This window comes from Ailuropoda melanoleuca, chromosome 14 (assembly GCF_002007445.2).
Source record: "Ailuropoda melanoleuca isolate Jingjing chromosome 14, ASM200744v2, whole genome shotgun sequence".
Classification (NCBI taxonomy): domain Eukaryota; kingdom Metazoa; phylum Chordata; class Mammalia; order Carnivora; family Ursidae; genus Ailuropoda; species Ailuropoda melanoleuca.
In genome coordinates this window covers 44,182,962-44,206,085 of record NC_048231.1, presented here as the reverse complement: position 1 = coordinate 44,206,085, position 23,124 = coordinate 44,182,962, and the positions used below count along the sequence as shown (strand labels likewise).

At 57.0% G+C, this 23,124-nt stretch overlaps 1 protein-coding gene across 9 annotated transcripts; it reads left to right on the top strand.

The window, feature by feature from the left end:
• Nucleotides 1-180: 180 nt before the first annotated feature.
• On the top strand, nucleotides 181-22,674 carry SMPD4 (sphingomyelin phosphodiesterase 4). 9 transcript variants are annotated; one of them, XM_019801099.2, is made up of 20 exons: nucleotides 181-403; nucleotides 2,534-2,617; nucleotides 4,046-4,132; nucleotides 4,749-4,891; nucleotides 5,041-5,116; nucleotides 5,664-5,772; nucleotides 5,880-5,932; nucleotides 6,432-6,583; nucleotides 8,423-8,555; nucleotides 11,128-11,199; nucleotides 14,383-14,469; nucleotides 17,022-17,167; nucleotides 17,907-17,997; nucleotides 18,621-18,721; nucleotides 19,213-19,316; nucleotides 19,774-19,979; nucleotides 20,325-20,558; nucleotides 20,743-20,874; nucleotides 21,010-21,138; nucleotides 21,235-22,674. In XM_019801099.2, exons 1-20 carry the CDS (start codon nucleotides 329-331, stop codon nucleotides 21,562-21,564), a joined length of 2,544 nt encoding a protein of 847 aa, XP_019656658.2. In that variant the 5' UTR covers nucleotides 181-328; the 3' UTR covers nucleotides 21,565-22,674. The 9 variants fall into 9 exon arrangements, with proteins under 9 accessions (XP_019656658.2, XP_034498368.1, XP_002920628.2 ...); XM_002920582.4 differs by having other exon boundaries at nucleotides 184-403; nucleotides 19,153-19,316; XM_034642476.1 differs by having other exon boundaries at nucleotides 186-378; nucleotides 19,153-19,316.
• Nucleotides 22,675-23,124: the final 450 nt, after the last annotated feature.

Below are 23,124 nucleotides of genomic sequence, written 5' to 3'. Positions count from 1 at the left end.
ATATAGTAGGCGCTCAATAAAATGCCTGTCAGGTCAGTCATTGCAGTGTATAATTATTCCACGCCGGCTCCCCATTAGGGGGCGCGCCTCCAGGACCCTAATGAACAGCTTCTCCTTATGCGCATGCGCGCTCCTTACAGCACCTACAGGCCGCAGAACTCAGGGTTAAGGGACGCTGCTGCCCTCGCTGCGCACGCGTCTTCGGAGATGTAACCCATAAACCCGGCCGGCCTTCACTTTGCGCACGCGCCTTTTGAGTTAACTGCCCGCGGAGTTGGTGGTGCGTTTCCCGCCAGGCCAGGGGAGGCGTGACGGCAGGCGCAGCTTGATGACGACATTTCGGCGCCGGGTAGCCGAATGGCGGTCTCCGTCCCTCAGGCAAGCGACTTTATGGGCCCCACAGGTACGTGGTGGGAGCCGCGTGCGGGACAGCCTCATGTCCCGGCGGCCCCCCGAACCTCCGCTGAAGCCATCTCCGTTCCTACATGAGCCGCAGGCCTCGGGCCGGGCGTTGGTGTCTGTGCCCGAGCCTGGCCGGCCGGCTGGAAACCCAGGGGCCCGGTTGCGCCCTCATTACCATCTTCTTGGGCTGCGCCCTCATGCCACTTTCTCGCGCGCCTCGCACACCCGGTCCTGGTGGGTGCTTGGTTAACGTTCGTTGAAGGAGTTGGCGGAGGGAGAGATTCGAGTTAAAGTTGAGCCTTGGGCTCAACAAGCTGTACGGGAGGAAGAGCCGGGCGTGGATTCTCACCAGATTCTTCTTCCCTGTGTGGGCCGACCTTTCTGAGCCTCAGTTTCTTCATCTGTAATATGGAGATCCCGATGCTCACTTCACAGGGCAGTTGTGAGCAACAAATGGGAGCATACTACGCTTCTCAGAGCGCAGCCAGAGGGAGGCCTTGGCAGTAGAGTGATTTGCTTGGCATGATTGGCGTTCCCACTCTGAGAAGAAACCTCAAAACAAGGTCCGAAGCAGCCACTGAGGAAAGTGGCTGTAAAGTGGCGGATGAAGGGAACACTTGGTACATAGTGGAGAAGGGTGTGATGGAGGAGCCTGGCTGTGGCAGGGTTAGAGAACAGGGCGTTAAGAAACACTGCCCTCTCTCGGAAAGCCTGCCCCTGGGTTTGGGGCCTCTGGGCCTGGGGCCTTGAGCTGATGCCAGTGTAGGCTTCCTCTGAACAAGGAGGTACTTCCACCTCATCATCTCTAAAGCTCTGCCCTTTGCAAACAGGCCAGGACTTTACGCTGCTTTGATCATTTTAATCCCAGTGTTCTCTTGGTTCAGGACAGGCCTTTTAGGTCTTCCTTAAAACTGAATTTGATAGCCAGTGTCATTAAGAATTGAAAAAACCCGGGAAGTGTTTCTATTGCCAATAGGCAGAGATGCATATCTCCTCTCAACTCCTCCACTGCCTCACAGCTTCCTTGCACCTAGTCTTTTTCATCCACATACACTTCATTTGCTACCTCAGCACCTTACTCATGCTGTGGGCAGAGCTATGCCAGTAAAGCCATCATCAGTGGTACTTGGCAGGCTCCCTTTCTGTTTAGTCCACATCTGGATATTTTCAGTTTCTGACCTGGGTGGACAGAGATACAGGAATCTAGAGAGTTGCTCCTGATTTTCTGATGGCTTATTCAAAAGGTCCTTCGGGTGAGCTTGCTTGTCCCCTCCATTCATTCTCATAGAGCACAGGTGACATACCTGTCTCCGTGGAAGTGTGTTAGGAAGTCTGTGTATTAGAGTCTTGGCTCTGCCATTCACCAGCTAAGTGAGAGCAAGTGATTTACCTCCTCTCTGCTTCCACTTCTTTCTATCTGTATTGACCTCGGAGAATTGTTGAGAGGGTATATGTATTTTCTGTTCTTCCTTAACAAACTTAGCAGCTTAAAATTGCATCCACTTATTAGCTCACAGTTATATAGTCCAGGAGTCTCAGCAGGCTCCGCTGGGTTCTCTACTTAGGATATCACAAGACTGAAATCAAGGTGTTGGTTGGCTTTGTTCTTTCCTAGAAGCCCGTGGAAAGAGTCTTTTTCCAAGTTTATTCATTGTTGCTGGCAGAATCCAGTTCTTTCAGATTGTAGAGCTAAGGTCCCTGTTTCCTTACTGGCCGGCAGCTGGAACTGCTCTGTATCTTATGGTCCGCCCCCTTGAGACTTCAGTCATAACTGCAAAATTCCTTCATAAAACCTAGATGAGCATTTGATTGAATACCCAAGGATAGGAATCTTGGAGGGCTATCTTTAAAATTCTGCCTACCCCTGAGGATTAAATGAGGAAATATACGGAGGGTCCTTAGAAGCAGGCATGGCACCTAGCAAGTGCCATACAAGCATCACCAGGGATTCGCCACTGCACACTTGGCTCTGAAGCTGGCCGCTGTGGACTGCGTCAGACTGGCATTTCTGTAAAACGTGGAGTTTGGCAGTGCAGATGTACTGAGTTATACGAATACTCTCTTGGGCATTGTGAGGCGATATAATCTGTTGTGTGGTAGATGTTGAGTTGTCACCTTTGTTTTTTCGCAGTGGTTTCCTAAGACAGCCGTTGTCAGTGGTCCCCAGGAGGCTGCTATGGCGTTCCCTCACCTGCAGCAGCCCAGCTTTCTTCTGGTGAGTACCAGCTGCCCGCGGGAGCGTCAGCCTGATGATAGTTCTATAGCTCAGGGACTTGCGAGTTCTTTCCCCTGACCTGAACTTCCTGCTGGTGGTTTTTTGAGGGGGTGTGAAGGAAGTTGGCCTGGGAGTTAGAATCCTTAGACTTCACTCTGCCCCCTACCGGTGCGGGACGTTGGGTTTACTCAACTTCTGAGCCCTGGTTTTCTCATCTACAGATGAGTTTCTCACCTACAAGGTACGTTGATTCAAATGCCATTTTCACTACTTCCTGGGGCATGGGGAGGCTTATGTGAAAGGATATACATCAGAATTTTCACATCTTGTAAATCTTTACACACTTCACGGGGTATTGTAATAATCATAACTGTCATCCTGGGAAAATGGCAGGACCGCACTCTCAGTATTAAACATGGTGCCGGGAAGTTATGTGTGAGGCAGAAGCCATGTTGAGGAGTCCTAATTTCAGTTCCCAGGAGATACTTTCTGTAAACATTTATTCAGAAGGACATCCTGCCTTGGTGTCCCTTCTAGAGCCAACACATGCAATGCTACTGGCATCCAGTGGGTAGAGGCCAAGCATGCGGGGAACCTTCCCACAGTGCATGGCTGCAACAGCCCAGATCTTTATCTCTGATTGAGACACCACCCTCATTTGATGGTGGCTAAGGCCTTAGATAATCCTTGGGCAAAGCCCTCTAGGTTCAGATTCTGGCATTTTCTCCAGATCTTAATCCACACCCCACAACCTTGGGTAGATTTTCTTCATTCTTGAATGTTTCCCGGCCTGCCGCCTTCACGATTAGTGTCGACGTTTGGTTGAAGTCATCTGTCATTCCTAGCCTGCCTTGTTTCTTAAGGTAACGAATTCATTTGGCTCATTATCTGCTGAACAAAGGATAGCTTGATTGAGAGGGCTTCTGCTGTTTTCCTTGTTTTGTTGGGCATCCTCACTGATGATCACAGTGGCGTCATCACGGGTGGCATCACAGGGAAATTTCCAGGTCGTGTGTATAAACTCAGGGAGTACTCTGTGGTCTGTGAGGGGTGCCCTACACAGTAAGGGTCCTCTTCTGGCTGTGGGGCTGATTTCTGGAGCTGACCCCCTGCTCTGGATTGGGTGGAGGTCACTTCTGTCCTGAAACCGTGTAACACCCTGCCGTAACTGGGGATACCTGACAGGGTGCAGGGAGGCAGCCTGAGAGTTGGCTGTCTGGACAGCAAAGTACCCCCACCTCTCCTAGTTGCTTCCTTTAGGCCTCTGACACACACATGACCTGACGCACAAGGTGCTGGGGAGCCATGCCCGTGGTGTGTCTAACTCCTGCCCTCCACTTGGCTTTCTGTTTTGATTCGAGCCAGAATAACAGCAAAAGCTGCCAAGCGAATGTGCTCATGATTTTTTTGGTTTGTTCTATCTTCTAGGCTAGCCTGAAAGCTGACTCTATAAATAAGCCGTTTGCACAGCGGTGCCAAGACTTGGTTAAAGTCATCGAGGATTTTCCAGCAAAGGTACAGTTCTGCTAGCATCTTTTTGGGGCGTGTCTCATATACTCTTTGAAAAACATTCTTGTGCCCCCTGATTCCCAACTCTGAGCACTGCCCTGCACGGAGGCCTGATGCGGTACTGTGACTGTCACCTTTATGGACACATTTTAACATCTCAACATGTGGACCAGGTGTTCTCAGCCACAGGTGCTTCTGTCCTGCATGAGACACTTGGCAACGTCTAGAGACATTTTTGGTTGTCAGGGGAGGGTGGTACTGGCATCGAGTGGGTAGAGGCCAGTGATGCTGGTCACTTTCTCAAATTGCACAGGACAATGCACCCCAGCAAAGAAGGCTCCAGCCCAACAGATTGAGAAACCCTGGTTTTCCCACTGAAAACGTATATTTTATTTAAGTCACACCCAGAATTATCAAGTAGTAAGTGTAAGCCCAGGAAGCCAGCCTGGACAAAGATTCTCACCCTGGAAATTTCCAGTTCATGTGTACACATTCAGTGAAGGAGGTGGACAGCTTGGGGTGTGGGGCTGGACTGGACAAGAGGCCCACGTGGCACACACCCCAGCAGTGGGCACTGGTCCTCAGCAGGCCTGCCCAAAGCCTCCCCTGCACACCATTTCAGGAACTGCACACCATCTTCCCATGGCTGGTGGAGAGCATTTTTGGCAGCCTGGACGGTGTCCTTGTCGGCTGGAACCTCCGCTCCTTACACGGACGCATGAGTCCTGTGGAGTACAGCATTGCAATGGAATTTCTAGACCCTGGGTAGGTAGGTTTGTCACCTGAGAGGGGCTGGATGTTTCCTCACAGTGATCCCACTTTTAAAGCACTATATTTCTCAAAGAAAGAAACCATCAAAGCAAGATGGTTTGCAGTTCATTGCCCTCTTTTTGTTGGTTTAATTTCATGTTCAGTGGCCCAATGATGAAGTTGGTTTATAAGCTTCAGGCCGAAGACTATAAGTTTGACTTTCCTGTCACCTACCTGCCCGTAAGTAAGCTGTGGGGTGAGCGTCATGCTTGGGACAGAGTGCCCTGCACAGCGGCTGCAGTGGTGGGGGCTGGGCAATGCTTGGGGGGCTGCGGCCTCGTGGGCAGGAGAATGCCATGGTGTCTGCTTAGGGCCCAGGAGGCATCATTCCCAGCTCTGCCCATGGAGAAGGCACCACGCGAACTGGTTGGTTCCTGGCTGAGTGGCAGGCAGGGCTATGTGACCAGTTGCTCTATTTTTCTGAGTTTACAGTCCTTCAGGGCTAAATTGAGGAGTGACTTGCTTGGTGGGTATGGGAGGCAAAGAAGAGGGGGAACACGAATCTCTGGACTGGGCTTGGAAACACACAGCTGCTGCCCTTGCTGTTTGAGGGTCTTCCTGAGGATAGTGTGAGTGATTTGGAGTGGAGGCTCTCTTGCCCCAGTGCTACCCAGAGGGCAGCACTGCTCCCCCAGGCGGGGTCCGTGTGCTGGCCGCCTCGGCAGCTCCGCTGCACGGGGGTGCCCCGCCGGAGCCTGCCCACAAGCCCAACGCCCTGTCTCCGCAGGGCCCCGTGAAAGCATCCATCCAGGAGCGCGTGCTCCCCGACAGCCCTCTGTACCACAACAAGGTCCAGTTCCCCCCGACGGGGGGCCTCGGCCTGAACTTGGCCCTCAGTATCCTTTGTCAGCCCCCCAGGGGTGGGGAGGCCCTGGGTGGCCAGGCCACAGTGCTGGGGGTGGCCCAGTAACCCTGCCTGTTTGCCCCCTGACGCTGCCATCAGATCCGTTCGAGTACTACATGTTCTTCTTTGCTTTGAGCCTCATCACTCAGAAGGTACAAGAGGGGTGCCCCTGAGTAGCTTTTCACCAAAGCTCCTGTGAAGGGTGGGGGCTGTGGGCCAGGATTTTCTTTACTGTTCACTGCTTTTCCCTTCCTGCCTCATTTCGCCGGCTCCTCCTTTACATCCTCCTCCAGCCTTTGCTCTTCCGGCCACCCTCACTTAGGATGACAGGCCAGTGGGCACACTTGACAGGCCATGTCGGGTGACCTGGGCACCTCGAGTGGTGTTTGGAGGGGCTTCCTGTGGGAAGTGCTTGCTGGGCACAGGGGCAGGGCAGGAAGCTTGCATGCTGAAAAGGACTCGGGGATCTCGTCAGGCCTCCTATGGTGGGAACTTTTCTCCTGGTGCTGCCCAGGGTGCTTGTGGTCTGGCCCCTGGGATGTGGCCCGTTGTCCCAGGGCTTGTGTGCATTGATTTGAGCCCTGAGGCCACTGGAGTCCGCAGCCAGGGCGGCACCCAGAGCCACACACCAACACAGATTTGCTTTTCCAGCCACTCCCTGGGACTCTCCACATACGAACTTCAGACTGTGCGTATTTCATCCTCGTGGACAGGTACCTGTCATGGTTCCTGCCCACAGAAGGCAGTGTGCTCCCCCCGCTCTCCTCCAGTCCCGGGGGGCCCAGCCCCTCACCAGCTCCCAGGTAAGGCTTTCTGGCGGCCCTGACTCTTGGCCTGGGGTGGCCCATCCCTGCAGCTAGCCTGTAAAGTCTGGCCCTTCCCCAGGGGAGTGGCCTGGGCAGTGGGCATTGCTCAGGGTGCCCCAACCCCAGCTGCCCTGGCTACAGACCAGAGGGTGGGGGTGAGGAGGGTGTCTGTGCCTGGGTTTTCAGTGAGCAGGTCGTGTGGCCCCATGGACAAGACCTGGCTTTGGTTTGGAAGTGGGCTGTGTTCTGCCCATAGCAGCCCTCCCTATGTGTGGCATCCAAGCCCCACACGGAAACGGTGGCAGGGGTTCGAAGCGATGCTGCCAGAGCTGATCGGTGGCACTGGGCAGGTGGTGCTGGAGAGAAAGGGCCTGCGGGCAGGCCACAGTAGGGCTGACGTGTGAGGATAAGAACAGGAGGAATCTGTGTAGGCTGCCGGACCAGGTCTTGGCCTGAGCCAGAGGCCCTGGGGTAAAGAGCCTTTTGTGCCACTCCAAGCAGGCTGGGCTGCGGCTGCATCGTGCAGGAAGGGAGTGTGCAGCCAGCCTCGACCCAAGGGTGAACTGAGGCCTTGGGAGTTCTGTAGCCAGGGGCCAGTTGGCCGCCTCTCCCCAGGAGACACTCGTGACCCGAGAGCTCCCACCTGTGCTCCTCACCCTCTTCAGCCTAGCCGGTGCACCTTCTTCCCCGGGGGCAGGTTCTTTCCTGCCAGCACAGGAATGCCTCCGAGGAGGGGGATTGAAAGGAGGAGGTGGGGGCATGGAAGTGGGCAGAGGCTGCCCAGGCATTGGTAAAATGCTGCAGCCGAGAAGGACCCCGGCTGTCCAGGTTCACGCCCTCTCAGAGGCAGGTTTCAGCTGCCAAGCTGCTTTCTGGGCCCAGTTTTGTTGACTTATTTTAATCTAGAATTTCAAACTTAAAACTTGCCATGAATAACAAAAAACTTCCATAGGTCTTTCACCTATGTTTCTGAGTTGTTTTATTCTCTGTTTATCTGTATGTGTTTTTTCTAGGCTATTTGAATAAGTTCTAGACACAATGCCTGGTATTTTTTAACATTTTGAAGTGTATTTCCTAAAAGCGAGTGTATTCCCCTACACAGCCACTGCGCTTTTATCCGAAGCAGGAAATTAGTATTGCTGCTAGGCCGCCATCTCATCCTCAGACCCCACTCGTGCTGCTCTGGTTACCCCACTAATGTCTGCTACCTGGCCGGGGTGCAGCGCAGGCTCACTTACTGCGTTCGGTTGCCTCTGGTCCCCCTTTAGTCTGGAACAGTCCCTCAGCCTTCCCATGTCTTTCCTGACCTTGACACCTTTGACGTGTGCAGCCTGGGGGTGTACAAAATGCCCTTATCTTGAGTTTTCTGGTGTTCCCTAGCGATTAGGCCCAACGGCCGTAGAATCTGTGTGCTGGCGACATTGTCTTGGTCACCGGGCCAGGGGGGTGTTGGCCAGATTTTCCTACTGTGAAATTAAATGGGTACTTCGTACCAAGTTAATTAGCAAGAGGGATTTGTTGGGAAGATACACTAAGACTACATTATTATCAGCGGTGTTAGTGTCCCTTGATTATCGCCGGCCAAATCAGTTATTAATAGGATGGTTGCCTAAGGGCGGTTGTCTGCTTTCATCCCTTACATTGATCAGTGCGTGCTCTGCGTTAAGGAAGGCTTTTCCCGTTCATTGATTGTGTGTGTCCATATGGATTTGGGGGCCGTCCTGTGGTTCAGCAGGTGGTAATGGCTACTGTTGCCACCGATGTTCACGTTCAGATTGCCCCTGGTTGGGATCGGTAGGAGCCCCTAATGAAGGCCTGTTTCCCTGTGTCCCTCAGGACGCCAGCCATGCCCTTCGCTTCCTATGGCCTCCATCACACCAGCCTCCTGAAGCGACACATCTCTCATCAGACGTCTGTGAACGCAGACCCCGCCTCCCATGAGATCTGGAGGTCCGAAACTCTGCTCCAGGTGAGAGTGAAGAGGCCCTTCTTGTCTTCTATTTCAAAATAAACTGCCTGGCCATCTTCTGACTGAGGGGCAGAGGCGTAAACACTGCCCTCAGTCTCACGGTGCTTCTACGTTGTTGGTTTTCCTGTTTGATGTGTAGAAATCAGAGACTAGAAGAAACGTGCCCACCTGTCTAAGCTGGGTGTCATTGGCAGTGCTTTTCATCCCGGGGTTTGCTGTCTGTGGAGTTTTGTCTTTCTCATGGTGGCATGAATGCTGGTCAGTTTCCAGTGGCTCCGCATGAAGGCTTGCCCCATGCCCCACACCTCCGACCTGTGCCCGTGTTGCTGGAAAGGTTTCCTGTGATCACCCTCATTGGCATATTAAGCCCCTGGCCCAGTAGCGTTTTTGTAACACTGGCTGGAGAAGGCTTACAAAGCCTCTCACCTTGGTTGGCCGGTAGCCCCTATCCCTTCCGGGTTGGGGGATCCACGTGGGAGGTGGTAAGGCCCCTTGTCTGCCCTTGTGCAGGCTCCAGCCTCCCACGCAGGCTTGGGCTGGCTCACTCCCGAGTGCAGCACTGCCCACCTCCCAGGCCAGGCTGTCTCTTGCAAATATGCCTTGGAGAGGTGCAGTTGTTTCTGACGCTCGACTCCGGGGCTCAGTTGGTAGCCATGAACATCACTTACTGACAGCCTGACACGTGGATAAGATGGGATTCTGTCCTTCCTGCCTCGTCCATAACTCTTGGTGTATGGGCTGCTGTGCTTTCAGCGGCCATCGTGTTGTTGGTGAGAGATCAGCCGGGAGATCAGCCGGCTGGACTCGTCGTCCCTGTTTGCAGAGGGGCCCTGGTGCTTCAGATGTCTCCCAGCTAATGTGGACTCTGGGCTGTGCCAGCCCAAGAGGAGGGCTGGTGGCCAGGACACGGGCTTATGGGGCAGAAATGCTGGAGGGTTGTTTTCTAGACCAGAACGTTAATGTTGTTGTTGTTGTTGTTGTTGGCAGAAATGCTGGAGGGTTGTTTTCTAGACCAGAACGTTAATGTTGTTGTTGTTGTTGTTGTTGTTGTTTAATTAAAAAACTTCTTTGGGGGCGCCTGGGTGGCACAGCGGTTGAGCGTCTGCCTTCGGCTCAGGGCGTGATCCTGGTGTGATGGGATCGAGCCCCACATCAGGCTCCTCCGCTATGAGCCTGCTTCTTCCTCTCCCACTCCCCCTGCTTGTGTTCCCTCTCTCGCTGGCTGTCTCTCTCTCTCTGTCAAATAAATAAATAAAATATTAAAAAAAAAACTTCTTTGAATTGTAGTAAAATATACATAACAAAATTTACCTTCTTAATTATTTCTTAGTATGCAGGTCAGTAGCATTACGTATATTCATATTGCTATGGAAGGAATCTCCAGAACCTTCTCATCTTGTAACAATGAAGCTGCACCCATTAAACAGAAGTTTCCCACACTCCGTCCTCCCAGCCCCGGGCCCCCTCCACTCTGCTCTTTGCGTCTAGGATTTTGACTACTCTAGGACCTCGTAAAAGTGGAATCACACAGTACTTATGCTTTTTATGACTGACTTATTTCACGTAGCAGAGTGCTGTCAAGGTTCATCCATGTGGGAGTGCGTTGCCAAATTTCTTTTCTTTTTAAGGCTCAGTAATACTCTGTCACGTGGATCTACCATTTTCTGTGTTTCCGTTCATCTGTGGATGGCCACTGGGGTCGCTTGCATGTTTCAGCCATTGTGAATCGTTCTGTTGCGAACACGGATGTATAAAAATCTCCTAGACACTCTGATTTCAATTTTTTGGGGTATATACCCTGAAGCAGAACTGGTGGATCGTGTGGTAATCCCGCCTGATGTGCTGTGGAAGTGCCGTACTGTGTTCCTCGGCAGCCGTACCTTAGAATGTCCCCGTGTCCCCACCAGTGGTGCACAGCCATGATGTTCTGGTTTTGATTAGAGCGCCCCTAGTGGATGTGAGGCGGTGTCTCCCAGTGGCTTTGATTGGCACTTCCCTCATGGTTGGTGATGTTGAGCATCTTTTCGTGTCCTTATTGGCCATCTGTATGTCGTCTGGCGAAATGTCTGTTCAAGTCCATTGCCCATTTTTTAATCGAGTGGCTTTACTTATTTGTGGCTGGGTTGTAGGAGTTGTCTATATATTCTGGATATCCATTCCTCCTCACATAGGTGATTTGTAAATACTTTCCCCCATCCGGTGGGTGGCCTTTTTCACTCTGGATAGTGTCTTCTATGTGCAAAATTTTAAAATTTTTCACGAAGTCTGATATACCTGTTTTCTTTTGTTGCCTGTGCTTTTAGAGCCTGAGCTAAGAAATCACAGCCAAATCCAATGTCATAAAGTTCTCTCCCCATGCTTTCTTCTAAGAGTTTTATAGTTTTAGCTCTTACATGAAGGTCTTTGATCCATTTTGAGTTATTTGTTGTTTCTGATGGAAGGTAATGGTCTGGCTTCATTCTTTGCATGTAGATATCCAGTTTTCCCAACACTGTTTGTTGAAAAGAATTGCCTTTGAGTGGTCACAACACCCTAGATAAAAATCATTTGACCACCCAATGCTCTCTTGCAGGTTTTTGTTGAAATGTGGCTTCATCATTATTCCTTGGAGATGTACCAAAAAATGCAGTCCCCTCACGCCAAGGTACGTTGCCGCACTTTTTCGTCCCTTCTGCTCTGGCCCTGGTGTGCCTGGTCCACCTGCTACTTCTTATCCTTAATTCCAGCTAGTTTTCAAGGGCTGGATGGTAGGAAGCAGAAACTCCCCACCACCCCTTACTCCAGTGCTGGACAGCAGGTGGGTTTGGTTCTGTGGTGGGCTTCCACCGTGAGGGCTGGAGACCTGTCCTCTCTGGGGTCCTCCCCATGCTCCTTCCAGAGCCCCCTCCCCGGCAGCCGGAATGGATGAGGTTGTGGTGCTCGTGCTCTGGGGGCAGGAGAGTCGTGGATGCCTCTGGGAGTTATAGCTGGGTCTGTCCCCTCTACTGTGACAGTGTCTCTGCTTTCCTGCTGAGGTGGCACCTGGCAGACCTCGCTCCCCTTGGTGCCCACACTGCCCTCCCCCTCCTCCAGAGCGGTGGCAGGTAGCCATCTGTGCAGTGGGTGGGATCTGATGCCTTCCTACATGTGCCCTGGCCTGTCTCCTCCTTTCCTTCCCTTCCCTCACAGGGCAGCATGCTCACTCGCAGAGGCATGGAGGCAGCTGTGTCCCCGAAACCTTCCCTGGGTCGCCGTCCCCAGTGCCGGCTGCCCCCTGGACTCGTCAGGGTAGAACAGCTCTGTTGGTTTAATAAGAGGCAGGGTGGGCATCTAGGTTCACATTCCATGAAACAGCCTGAAATGCGCAAACCGGGCCCCTGCTGGGGGCGCCATCGTCCTGTAACCAGCTGCACGATCCACGGCTTCTGTGTGCTTCTGGGCTGCCTCTTAGACGTTGCTTTTGTCGATGCCAGATGGAATGCTTGAGAGATTCCTTAAGAATTCAGTCTCTCGGAGCCTGAAATACATACGGGTGGCCCGTGACCTCTCCTTTGCAATCCCAGCATGGAGCAGTTGTTTTCCCGCTACAGAGTCTCGGGATCCAGCTCAGCTTCCCTACTCCCTGCTGAGTACCGGTCTGGGGAGCAGCCACCAACTACTGCTCTCCTAAAGTGCAGAGTACCCCAAATCTCTGTCCTTGGCACCCCATGGCACAGAGGGAAAGCCAGGACTCCCTCTTGGGCCTCTTGTATCACTGAGTACCTGTGCTGCGATTCCTGCTTCCAGAGCGGGCTTGCACATTCCCGGCTGGTGCACAGTGCTCCGGGGGCTCACGCAGCCCCTGTGCATGTGGCTTGGTCTTGCAGACGCAGAGGCTGTTTTGCTGCATTGCCTTCCTGGCCGCTCATGCTGTCTTCTGAGCTAGTGCGAGCTGTAGTTTTTAGTGGATCTGCCGGTCACACAGGTCCTCTAGGCTGTCTGTCACCTGGGCTGATGGTGGGCTGTACCTGCTGGGGCGGGGGGACCTTCCCCTTCTTCCCCATGTTTGCTTCCTCTTGGCCAGACCACAGGGCGGGTGAGAGCTGCTCAGAATGACTGGTAGTTGGGCGGACGACTGGGAAACCCCTACCAGGCACCCGGAGAGGGTTTGTATTTTTTGTTTGTTTGGGGTTTTTTGCCTCCTATTGAGGCTGAAAACAAAACCTAAGTAAACCTGGTGTGTGGGAAGTGGAGAAAGAAAGACAGCTGTAGAGGTCTCCTTCGTCCCAGGCTCCTTACCATCTATCCAGGCCTCTGATGTGCCATGTTGAATCCTAGCCTTGGGGTCACTGTCTCCCGATGTTAGAGATGCAGGAAGTACAGCTGCGAGAGGTCCCACGGTGCTTCCGTGCCAACCTGCACCCAGAGTGGATGCCTGCCTCTTAGAGCCCGGGCCTCTGCTCCACCCTGGCTTCCCGAGCAGGGCCACTGGAGAGGCAGATGGTCACTGAAGTCCACACACTCCTGCAGGCCACTGTGGGGCCTGCCTGGTGTTCCCATAGGCTGGGCAGGTCCCCAACAGGGGAACCATGTGCTCCCCAATTCCCACTGAACTCTGGCTGAGCCTGGGGTCTGGCCCAGAGGAAGGCCTTGAAGGGCAGACCCCTCCTTGCTGTGCTCCTTCCTGCCCTTGCTCTGTGTGTCTCTGGCTGCGCCTGTCTCCTCAAGGCCTGGCACACGCATTCTGACCTCTCCTGTGTGCCGCACGGTCCTCAGTGGGAGGCATGGCCCTCACTGGGCAGGGTGTGTGCCAGGGCTGGCTCTGGGCTGTGCTAGGCTGAAGGGGACTGCTTTAACAGGCCTTGTCACTGCGGGGTGGGGGGAGAGGGCAGAGGGTAGGGCCGGGGTGGACAGCTATGCCAACTCAGCTGTCATCGCCCATGTCCCAGGCTGTCCCAGCCTCAGCGTTCCAGCTGCCTCTGGGTGTGTGTGGCCATGGCCAGATTCTCGGGGCCTGTTGGGACTGGTGAAGGGCTCTGTGTGTCTGGATGTTGGGGAGTCCTGGTGAGGTGGGAGAGGTGGGTCTCCCAGAATTCGAACCCATGAGTGTTTGCGCCACCTTTAACGATTTCTGGAATGTGGGGTGTGGAGGGTGTCAGGCCTGGTGGGCTGAGCCTTGCTTGCCTCTATGCCACCCTGGGAATCACGCCCCACAGAGGGAACCATTCAGGAGGGGCCACTGATTGGATCTTTGATACCTAGGAACTGATCACATCATATATCAACTTGGTAAATTTCTCTTGGGACAACCCAGGGAAGTCCAGTAAATGACATATTTTTCTTTCCTGAGCAGAGAGGTCTCCATTAGGAACTGGCTTCTCAAAAGTTTCTTTTCTGAGCCTCGGGGCCTTCAGGGCCTCGGTGGCTGGTGGTGTGTCCCTGCAAGGCCCCCGGGTCCCGGCGGGCTGCATCACGCACATGCCGCACGCGCGGGGCTCGGGGACGGCAGGGCCCTCTGGCAGGAAAGTGAGGCAGGCGGACCTCAGGGAGCTGGAGGGACCCTGGGGCCCCAGTGACGTGGAGGCTGCCCAAGCGACCTTGGGTGTGCTCTCTCTGCCCGGCAGGTGGAGGAGCAGCCCGGGCCTGGCTCTGGTCGCCCACCAGGTGGGCCCCTGTGGGCTGCTGGCTGTGGGGCTCTCATTGTGTGGATTGTCACTGACGTGCTTTTGTTTTTGTTTTTTGTTTTGTCTCCTGGGCTCACTTTTGTCTTTCTCTCCCTGCTGCCCCTCCCCGTCTCTCCCCTCCCCTGCCCTGCCCTGCCCCCTGCCCTCCCTGCCTCTTCTCGGTGTCTCTGTTTGTTGTCTCTCAGCTGGAGGTTCTGCACTACCGACTCAGTGTCTCCAGCGCCCTACACAGCCCTGCCCAACCCAGCCTCCAGGCCCTCCACGCCTACCAAGTACTGGCTGCTCTCCTATTGTTCTGTTTCACCCCTGCCCTGTGGTGTGAGCCATGGAGCGCATGGCAGTGCAGTGGTAAAGCGAGGGGCCGGCCGGCTGGGGTGACTCAGACCAGTTCCAGACAGAGCAAGGCCAGTGTTGCGGGTGGTGGGTGGCAGTCTTCAGCCTGCCTTGGCCCTCAGCTTGGCAGATTAGCCCAGGTTTGGGGTGTGGGGCCGCCAGATCTGCCTGGCCGAGCCCCAAGCCAACCGGAGTTTGCAGGCTCTTGGGAGTTGGTAGCTTCTGTGCTTGGCCGTGGTTGGAGGGAGCGGAAGCAGTGCAGCCTTTGCAGCAGCCTCCTCACCCGCAGTGCAGGCCTGGCGCTCAGGAGCCGACTGAGCACAGGGAGGCCCCAGGGCTCATGGCGGCGTGGCTCTGCTGACCCCAAGCCTCTGTGAGGCCAGAGACGGGGAGGACAAGGGCTTGGCCCGCCAGCCTGGAGAGGCTGTCGATCCCTGGGCATGCCGGGCCCTGGCTTCTTGTGGCCTTGTGCCCTTCTCCAGAGGTGAGCAAGAGTGGGCAAGAGCCTCATGGAGACGGGTCTGCTTTAGGCAGGGGGTGACCGGTGTGCACGGATTTGAGGTTGGTAGGTAGAGTTCAGACCTGTGGGCTGTTTCAGGGCTGGTGGAGTCTGGTAGCTCACAGATTCATGAGATGAATGCCAGGAAGTCTGGGCAGAAAGCATGCGTCTAGGTCCGTGCTCAAGGCCAGGGGTCTGTCTAGTTCCCCTTGGTGGGAGCACAAAATAACACTTAACCTGGTGCTTGAGCGGAGGATGAGAAATGGGGTTTGCTGGGATGAGATGGCGAGCACACAGGGTTCCCGCTTGAAGCAGCAGCTGCTGGGAGGAAGGAAGAGAATGGTCCAGGAGGGCCCGCAGGGCAGGCTGAGCACAGAAGCGGGTGCTGGGGAAGTCTCACTTGGCTAAGAGCAGGATCCCTAAAGAAACATCCATAGCAGGAGGGGCTGCTTCGCCAAGGGCAGGGCCCAGTGAGAAATGCCACGGGGTTTGGGAAAGTGTCCCTAAAGGGCACGCAGCTGGAGGCAGCCAAGTTCAGCTGTGGCCAGGTTCCTGTGAGGATTTGGCTCTGGAGGTGGGGAAGGGGTTGGGGAGGAGGTCAGAAGAAAGGTTTGGCTTCCCCCAGCGGGAAGACAGCCAGAGGGGCTTCCAGTGTGATGGGAAGGGCGTGGGGATGGAGAGGCTGTTCTGGTTCAGTGCGGATGCTGTTTGTTGGGGAGACAGTGGCGGGGTTGGCTAGGGAGCAGGAATGAGAAAGGGGGAGGCTCCCGGGGTGGGGGGAGTTACAGCCTGGCATCAGTGCCCTCTGAAATTTCGTGATTATGAAAGTATCTTCCACTTTTTTCTTGATGTGATGTAAATTCATTGCACAAAGCCTTAAACATACAGAGAAGCAGCAGCGAATCCCCTCACGAAGCCCCACAGGTCTCTGTGCGGGCGTATTGAGCTGTGGGGTCTGTTCCCTGGGCCTGGGCGGGCTGAGAGGACAGTACTGCGAGCTGTGGCGGGGCGGCGGCTGCGTGCCCAGGCTGTGCCAGGAGGCATGGCCTCTGCCAGCCTCAACATTGCTCAGGATTTGGACTAGGCTTCCAAAAGCTCCTGCATCAAGTCTGTGGGGGCCCCAGAGGCCTGGGGGGGGCGTGAGTGTGGGTAGAGGAGCACGTCTGTCTGGGCATCCCAGAGCTGGGAGCTGGCAGGTAGCGGGGCCTGCTCGTGCCATCCTCTGCCGGTCAGGAGACCACCCTGTTCTCCATCACAGAACAGCCAGCAGGCGGGCTGTCCTCTCAGGTCTGAGCCTTAAAGAGCCTGTGTGAACTTTGTGAATGGAAACTTCAGCCCTCAAGATTGAAAGCGCTCTTGTCTTGGGGGCCGTGCTGACCACAGTCCGGTAGCCATAGAGGAAGGGTCACCCAGGGCCAAGCCCCCAGCTGGCGGGTCCAGGACAGGGAGTGGATGGAAAGGTGGGGGTTGCAGCAGGAGAATGAACTGGGGAGTGTTTCTGCCTGAAAGGGGAAGCCAGGGGCCCCAGGGAGCTGTCTCCACACACCTGGGAGGCAGCAGGAGACCTGGAGTCTAGATCCGGGGTGTGTGGGGGGGATGCCGGCCTGCCTCGCTCTCTGCTGCTGCTCCATCTGCCCAGGAGGTGGGGACCCCTGAGGACTTGGACGGGCAGCAATGATCCGAGTCAGCCGCGGAGGGTACAAAACGGGTTTGAAGTGCACAGAGAAGCCCTTTGCAGGTGTGTTAGCTCCCTGCGCGGGCACACTGAGCCGCGGGCGCACTGAGCCGCGGGCATGTTGCCTGGGCCCACGGGTGCCGTGCGCGGGCTTTGATGCTCTCCGCAGGTCTCAGAGCCAGTGAACCAGGCACCGGGAGGGCCCTGCGGGTGGCTCACGTGTCCTGTGGGGGAGAAACGTTCTGGGCAGGACATGGCCAGACTGGGGGCCCCACACTGGACTGGCCTGGGTCCTGACGCCGCCCCTCCCCCGTCAGGAGTCCTTCACGCCCAGCGAGGAGCACGTGCTGGTGGTGCGCCTGCTGCTGAAGCATCTGCACGCCTTCTCCGGCAGCCTGAAGCCCGAGCAGGTCTCTGCCTCCGCCCACTCGCACGCCACCAGCCCCCTGGAGGAGTTCAAACGGTGGGTACGGGGCCATGTGCGGGCTCCCGTGGCCCTGGCTGTCACCGCCTCTTCCTGCACACACATGGCCCGCAGGGACCTGTCCCTGGGATGTGAGGGACGGCCTGTGAGGCCTCTGCGGCGTGGGGCAGGTGGGAAATCGCCTTGGGTTTATCTCCCCACCCCCACCCAGGCCTTCCCTTTGAGACCTGCCCTCTTTGGTAGGAAGAGCCAGACTGGCCAGAGGGAGGCCCCGTCCTGTGCCCTGTCTTGTCCCCCACTCCCCAGCGGTGGGCAGAGTGGGAGCTCTACAGTGACCACGTTCCTCAGAACGCCCAGGAAAGCCAGTGGGCTGGGAGCCCCTTTGCTGCAAAGTGGTTCATTTGTCACTGGAGACTGAGCTCTGTGCCGCGCCCTCCGCCTTCTCTTCCTCTCTGCTCTTGCTCTCCCCCCATGAGGAGGGCTGGGTTGGTGGCTTGAATCCTAGGCTGACTGGGGCCAGCAGAGCAGGTGACTTGTGTGTGGCGAGCCAAGCAGACGTGGTCACAGGAGCCTCACTAGATCGTCCACATGTGCTGTGTGTGCTTGGGACGTTACCTAACCTCTCTGAACTTTGGTTTCGTCTTCTGAAAAATGGGCCCCAAAGTAGGAGGCCTTACCTCCAGGGGGTGCCCACCACTCACCCTTGCAGAGCTGGCCCTTGCTAACAGGAGCCACTGGGCTCACCTCTGAGGGGACCGTCTCCTCTGCTCTCCTGCAGGGCCGCCGTCCCGAGGTTTGTCCAGCAGAAGCTCTACCTCTTCCTGCAGCACTGCTTCGGCCACTGGCCCCTGGACGCGTCGTTCAGAGCTGTGAGTGTCAGCCCCATCTTGCCGCCTTTGCCTTTGCCCTGTGTGTGCCTGGTGAGGGAGGTCCCATGGGGCGGACGCAGTGGGGAATCAGCTGTTACTGCCAAGGCCTGGTGAGGAGGCCCTGGGGGTCATGTTCTGCTCGTTTGAATTTCCAAAGCCAACCCTCAGGTACAGAAAAGCTCTGTCTGCGCTAACTTTGACCCCAGGTGTCCACGCCGGGTGGGTTCCCAGCCTCACTGAGCTGCACCTGCCCCGCTCGGCGGAGCAAACACTCCATGTTCCGTGCTCCCGGAGGGCTAGCAGGAGGGCTCGACATCACAGGGGCTGGCACTGACGTAGCACTCTGTGTCAGCGACATGCACATTAAAAAATTGTTCCAACTGAAAAAAAACAACATCGCGGGAGGGTGTGCAGAGTTCCCTCCTGGGCCCTCTGAGGGCAGTGGGAAGAAGCCAGAACTTGGTGGTGCCCCCAGGGGACCCGAAGCCCCACAGTTAGACTCACCCCCCGCTCACCCGAGCTGCCTCCCGGGAGCCGGGCGCCAGGATGCAGCCCAGAGCCCCAGCCCCACAGCCCACCGGAGTGCTGGCCGCAAGGCCCCCAGCGCACACGTGTCCCACCAGGTCCTGGAGATGTGGCTGAGCTACCTGCAGCCCTGGAGGTACGCGCCGGAGAAGCAGGCCCAGAGCAGCGCCTGCCAGCCCCGCTGTGTGTCTGACAGATGGTGAGCCCAGCCCGGCGCACGCTCCTCCCGGGGCGGGGAGGGGGTGGCTGCTTCAGGGCGACACAGGCCGCCCCCTCCTTGACTGGGCTGTGTTGACTGGGCCCTGGGATTGCTCTCCCACAGAAACAGCTGGTGGCTCTCCTCTGCTCTGTCTCCTTGCTGTTCTTGTCCGCTCAGGTGTACGTTCACACTCACCCCCAGACCGCCCCTCGACCCCTCGCACCCTTCTTCACTAGCGCTCTGCCACAGAGGCCTTGTCTTCGTGCAAAGGGCCTCACCCTGTAGAGGACTGTTGTCCACAGGAGGCCTGGTTGTCTCCTGCCTGTCTGCTCTCTCAGCTGCTGAGGTGGTGGCTGGGGAGAGTCCGGAACCCAAGGAAGAGCAGGGGGCGCAGTGGGAGGTGGCCCCTGACGCTCCCCCTCGGTCCCCAGGGCGCCTTTTGTGCAGGAGAACTTGCTCATGTACACCAAACTGTTCGTTGGCTTCCTAAGCCGCGCGCTTCGCACCGACCTGGTCAGCCCCAAGAATGCACTCATGGTGTTCCGAGTGGCCAAAGTCTTTGCCCAGCCCAACCTGGCTGAGATGATCCAGAAAGGTAAGCCCTTAGCCAGCGGGGCGCAGCACTTAGAGAGGGACCCACAGACCGTGCCCGTGCCTTGCAGGCTTGTGGCAGCCTGGCCGAGGGGGCACGGGGGCAGGGTGCAGGTCTGCGACTGGCTGGCCGTGCCCTCCCCGAGGCAGGCCTGTCGGTGGGAGCTGTGGGTGTGTGGGCGGGAGGAGAGGCAGAGGTCAGGGCTCTGTCCGCAGGTGACTCTCGGCGGTGGCATCGGAAAGCAGTGTTGGTTTCTGTCACGTCTTAGATGGCTCTGTCGCGCGTTAGCTTCTCTGGCTTTCCTGTGTGAACGTTGGCCTCCCCTTGGAGACCGGCAGGGGCTGCAGGGGCCTTGCCCCTGCCCCTCGGGAGCCTCCGCGGGTGCCTGGGAAGCCTGCCAGTGGCGATGGGGTGTTGGGCGCCATGGAAGCTGAAGCCAGACTTGCGTCGTGCTTTCCAGGGGAGCAGCTGTTCCTGGAGCCCGAGCTCGTCATCCCACACCGCCAGCACCGCCTCTTCACAGCTCCCCCCTTCACCGGCAGCTTCCTGTCCTCATGGCCGCCGGCTGTCACTGACACCTCCTTCAAGGTGAAGAGCCATGTCTACAGCCTGGAGGGCCAGGACTGCAAGTACACCCCGATGTTCGGGCCTGAGGTCCGGACGCTGGTGAGTCGGGGCTCCCCTGGGCCACATGGCCATCCGGAAGCTGTGGGAAGGGCAGAGCCGGGGAGGGCCTACGCTTTTGCCCGGGGCGGGGGGGGCGCGGGTGGGGAAGGAAGGGTGGGTGTTGCCTGCCCTTTTTTTCATTGAGGTCTAATTCTTTTTCTGGTAATAAAGGCAACATTTGTTAGAAAGCTTCACATTTAGAGTATACATGTCTTAGTCTTGAAAACTCCTCGCCCCCTCCTGGCCAGCTGGGGGCTCCCCCAGGGCCGCCTGCCAGTCCCCTGGTGGCGGGGCGGCACGAAGCAGCACCCCCCGAGCTGGCTGACCTGCCCACGTGCCCCGCAGGTCTTGCGCCTGGCTCAGCTCATCACGCAGGCCAAGCAGACGGCCAAGTCCATCTCTGACCAGTGTGGGGAGAGCACGGCCGGCCGGCCCTTTCTGTCCTGGCTGGGCTTCTGCTCCACAGACACGAATGGCTGCTACCCAGCCAACGACCTGGACGAGATGGGCCAGGACAGTGTCCGCAAGACAGACGAGTACCTAGAGAAGGCGCTGGAGTACCTGTGCCAGATGTTCCGAGTACGAGCTGTGCGGGCCGCCCCCTCCCCGGTGTTCGCTCCCACGACCCCCCAACCCCGCCCAGCCCGTGGGGGTGTAGCCCATAGCTGCGATGTCACATCCCAGGGGATGAAGCCCCGTCTCCCCCCGTCACCCGGCAAGTGAAAGGAAGCACAGCGTGCTCAGAGCGCTTCCTCCCTGACAGCTCAGTGAGGCCCAGCTCGCCCAGCTCACACTCGCCATGGGGACAACACGAGATGAGAACGGGAAGAAGCAGCTCCCAGACTGCATCGTGGGAGAGGACGGACTCATCCTCACGCCCCTGGGCCGGTACCAGGTAGGGTCCACGTCCCGGAGGGCCTCTCCCGTCCCCCGTCACCCCAGCAGTCCGTGCAGCAGAGACCACGCCACTGACGCATCTGCCTGCCTGGCCCCGGTCTCCCCTGGGGCTCACCTCTCGTCCTGCTTCTAGATCATTAATGGGCTGCGGAGGTTTGACATCGAATACCAGGGGGACTCGGAGCTGCAGCCCATCCGGAGCTACGAGATTGCCAGCCTGGTCCGCATGCTCTTCCGACTGTCGTCTGCCATCAACCACAGGGTGAGTGCCGGGGTGGGGGGGCCGCCCTCGGGGAGAGGCCGGGTGAGCATGTGGCCCTGCCCGCGCCCACGCCCCACGCCTCTGTCTGCGCCCCAGTTTGCAGGCCAGATGGCAGCCCTGTGTTCCCGGGCCGACTTCCTCGGCAGCTTTTGTCGCTACCACCTCATGGAGCCCGGGCTGACAGGCAGGCACCTGCTGAGCCCCGTGGCGCGCGGGTACGCGGCCAGCCGTGCCCGGGGCCCGAGGCTCAGCCTGCGTCTCCTGGGCAGCTACCGGACGCTGCTCTCGCTGCTTCTGGCCTTCGTCGTGGCCTCCCTGTTCCATATCGGGCCCCTGCCCTGCGTCCTGCTCCTCGTGCTGGGCTACCTCCTCTACGCTGTGGCCATGACGCTGCTGACCGAGCGCAGCAAACTGCACCAGCTCTGACCTCGGGCTGGGCGCCGAGCCTGGCCAAGCCAGCGAGACCGCCCCGCCACCGCGCCCTTGAGCCTGGGAGGCCGCCTCCGAGTGACGGGGCGCTTTCCTGCGGCCACAGAGCCCGTGCTAAAGAAGGAAGGGTGAGAAGTTAAAAGGGGAGAAGCTAGGGCAGGAAGGGTGTGGTCCAGGCTTGGCAAGGACGAGCGTGGCATCAAGGGCTGTTTCACGGGACAGCCCAGACCTGGCCGCTTGCGCCTCCCTGCTTCCCTCAGCCCTGGGCCTCGCAGTGACATGGCGCTCGAGGCTTTGCTCTGCTCTGACCGTCCTGGACTGAGCTGTGTGAAGCTGGGGAGGCCGCATTCTGGGGCCTCGCCGTCCGCAGGGTGGCAGGGTGCCGCGAGTCTCCTCTCCCTGGCGACAGCAGGATGGGAGCTTGGCCTCTGGTTCCAGAGAAGAATCCAAAACCCTGGAGGTTCCTGAGAAAGTTAGAGGGTGGTTCTCTGATTCCTCACTTTAAAGTGAGATTCTCCCGTCACATTTGACAAACGAGGGTCACTTTGCACGTGTTCCCCAGCATTCCCGGTCTGGGCCATAGGGTTCCACTTTGTAGGAGAAAAGATCCTCCGGGAGCACAGGTGCTGGGTGGGATAGGCTTGGCTTCTGGCTCCCTCCTCGCCCCCAGGCCATTGAGCTTGTCGCTGGGTGGCGGCCCAGCCTCACTGCCTAGTCAGGACAGGTGCTCACGTCCCCTGGGTGGAGGGGACAGGGCAGGGCCGCGGGAGTCAGGCACCATCTGGTCTTCAGTAAAATCAGGTGCAAAGGCCCTAACTCTGATGACATTTAAATGTTCAATTTCATGTTTGTTGTCAGAAGTCATCCCCACGGGGTCTCAGGCACTTTCGTTCATTATACGGGTGACGCAGCAGAGAAAACATCACAACAGCGACTTTAAACCAAGCCCTTGTTTCTGTTTTTGTTTTTAAGTTTTCAAACTGTAAATGTCGAGTTTCATATTTCAATGTAAACTCAGAATAATGGCATTCTGGGGCCTGCGACCAAAAATCAAACCCAAGTTTGTAACCGACCACGGATCTGAATAAAACCTGTTTTGGCTCCTGAGTCTTCCAGTGCTGGGGCGCAGTCGCCCTTATGGTCCCCCCCAAAATGGTTGGGCATGGTAGCAACCGGGGAGGCGCCACAGTTCCTGCCCAGGGGGACAGCGGGTGGGTTTGTTTACATGCAACAGACGGGGCAGACTGAGACAGTGAGGTGGCTTTGATGGCAGAGGACAGGCTCCCTGGAGCCCTGGGAACCAGGCCCAGAGTCGGCCTCAGCCAGCACAGGCCCGAGCTGGGTCAAAGCTGGGAGAATTTTGCCTTCCATTCAGCATATCAGGGTTGGCCTTGATACAAAAAGCAAGTCGAGTTTTCTGTGGCTTCCGGAAGCTTGGAGGGTCGTGTGTACCACTGGGAACTGAAATGTGCACCCACCAGCCTTGTTTGGGGTGCTTGGCTAGGCCCAAGTGTCCCATGTCCCCCTGTCCCTGGACAGGACAATTGCTTTTGTCAG

Coding starts and splice junctions, on each gene's coding strand:
- SMPD4 (XM_002920582.4), top strand. CDS start 329: ATGACGACATTTCGGCGCCGGGTAGCCGAATGGCGGTCTCCGTCCCTC. Junction 5,933..6,431: donor TGAGCCTCATCACTCAGAAG/GTACAAGAGGGG, acceptor TTGCTTTTCCAG/CCACTCCCTGGGACTCTCCA. Junction 6,584..8,422: donor AGCCCCTCACCAGCTCCCAG/GTAAGGCTTTCT, acceptor TGTGTCCCTCAG/GACGCCAGCCATGCCCTTCG.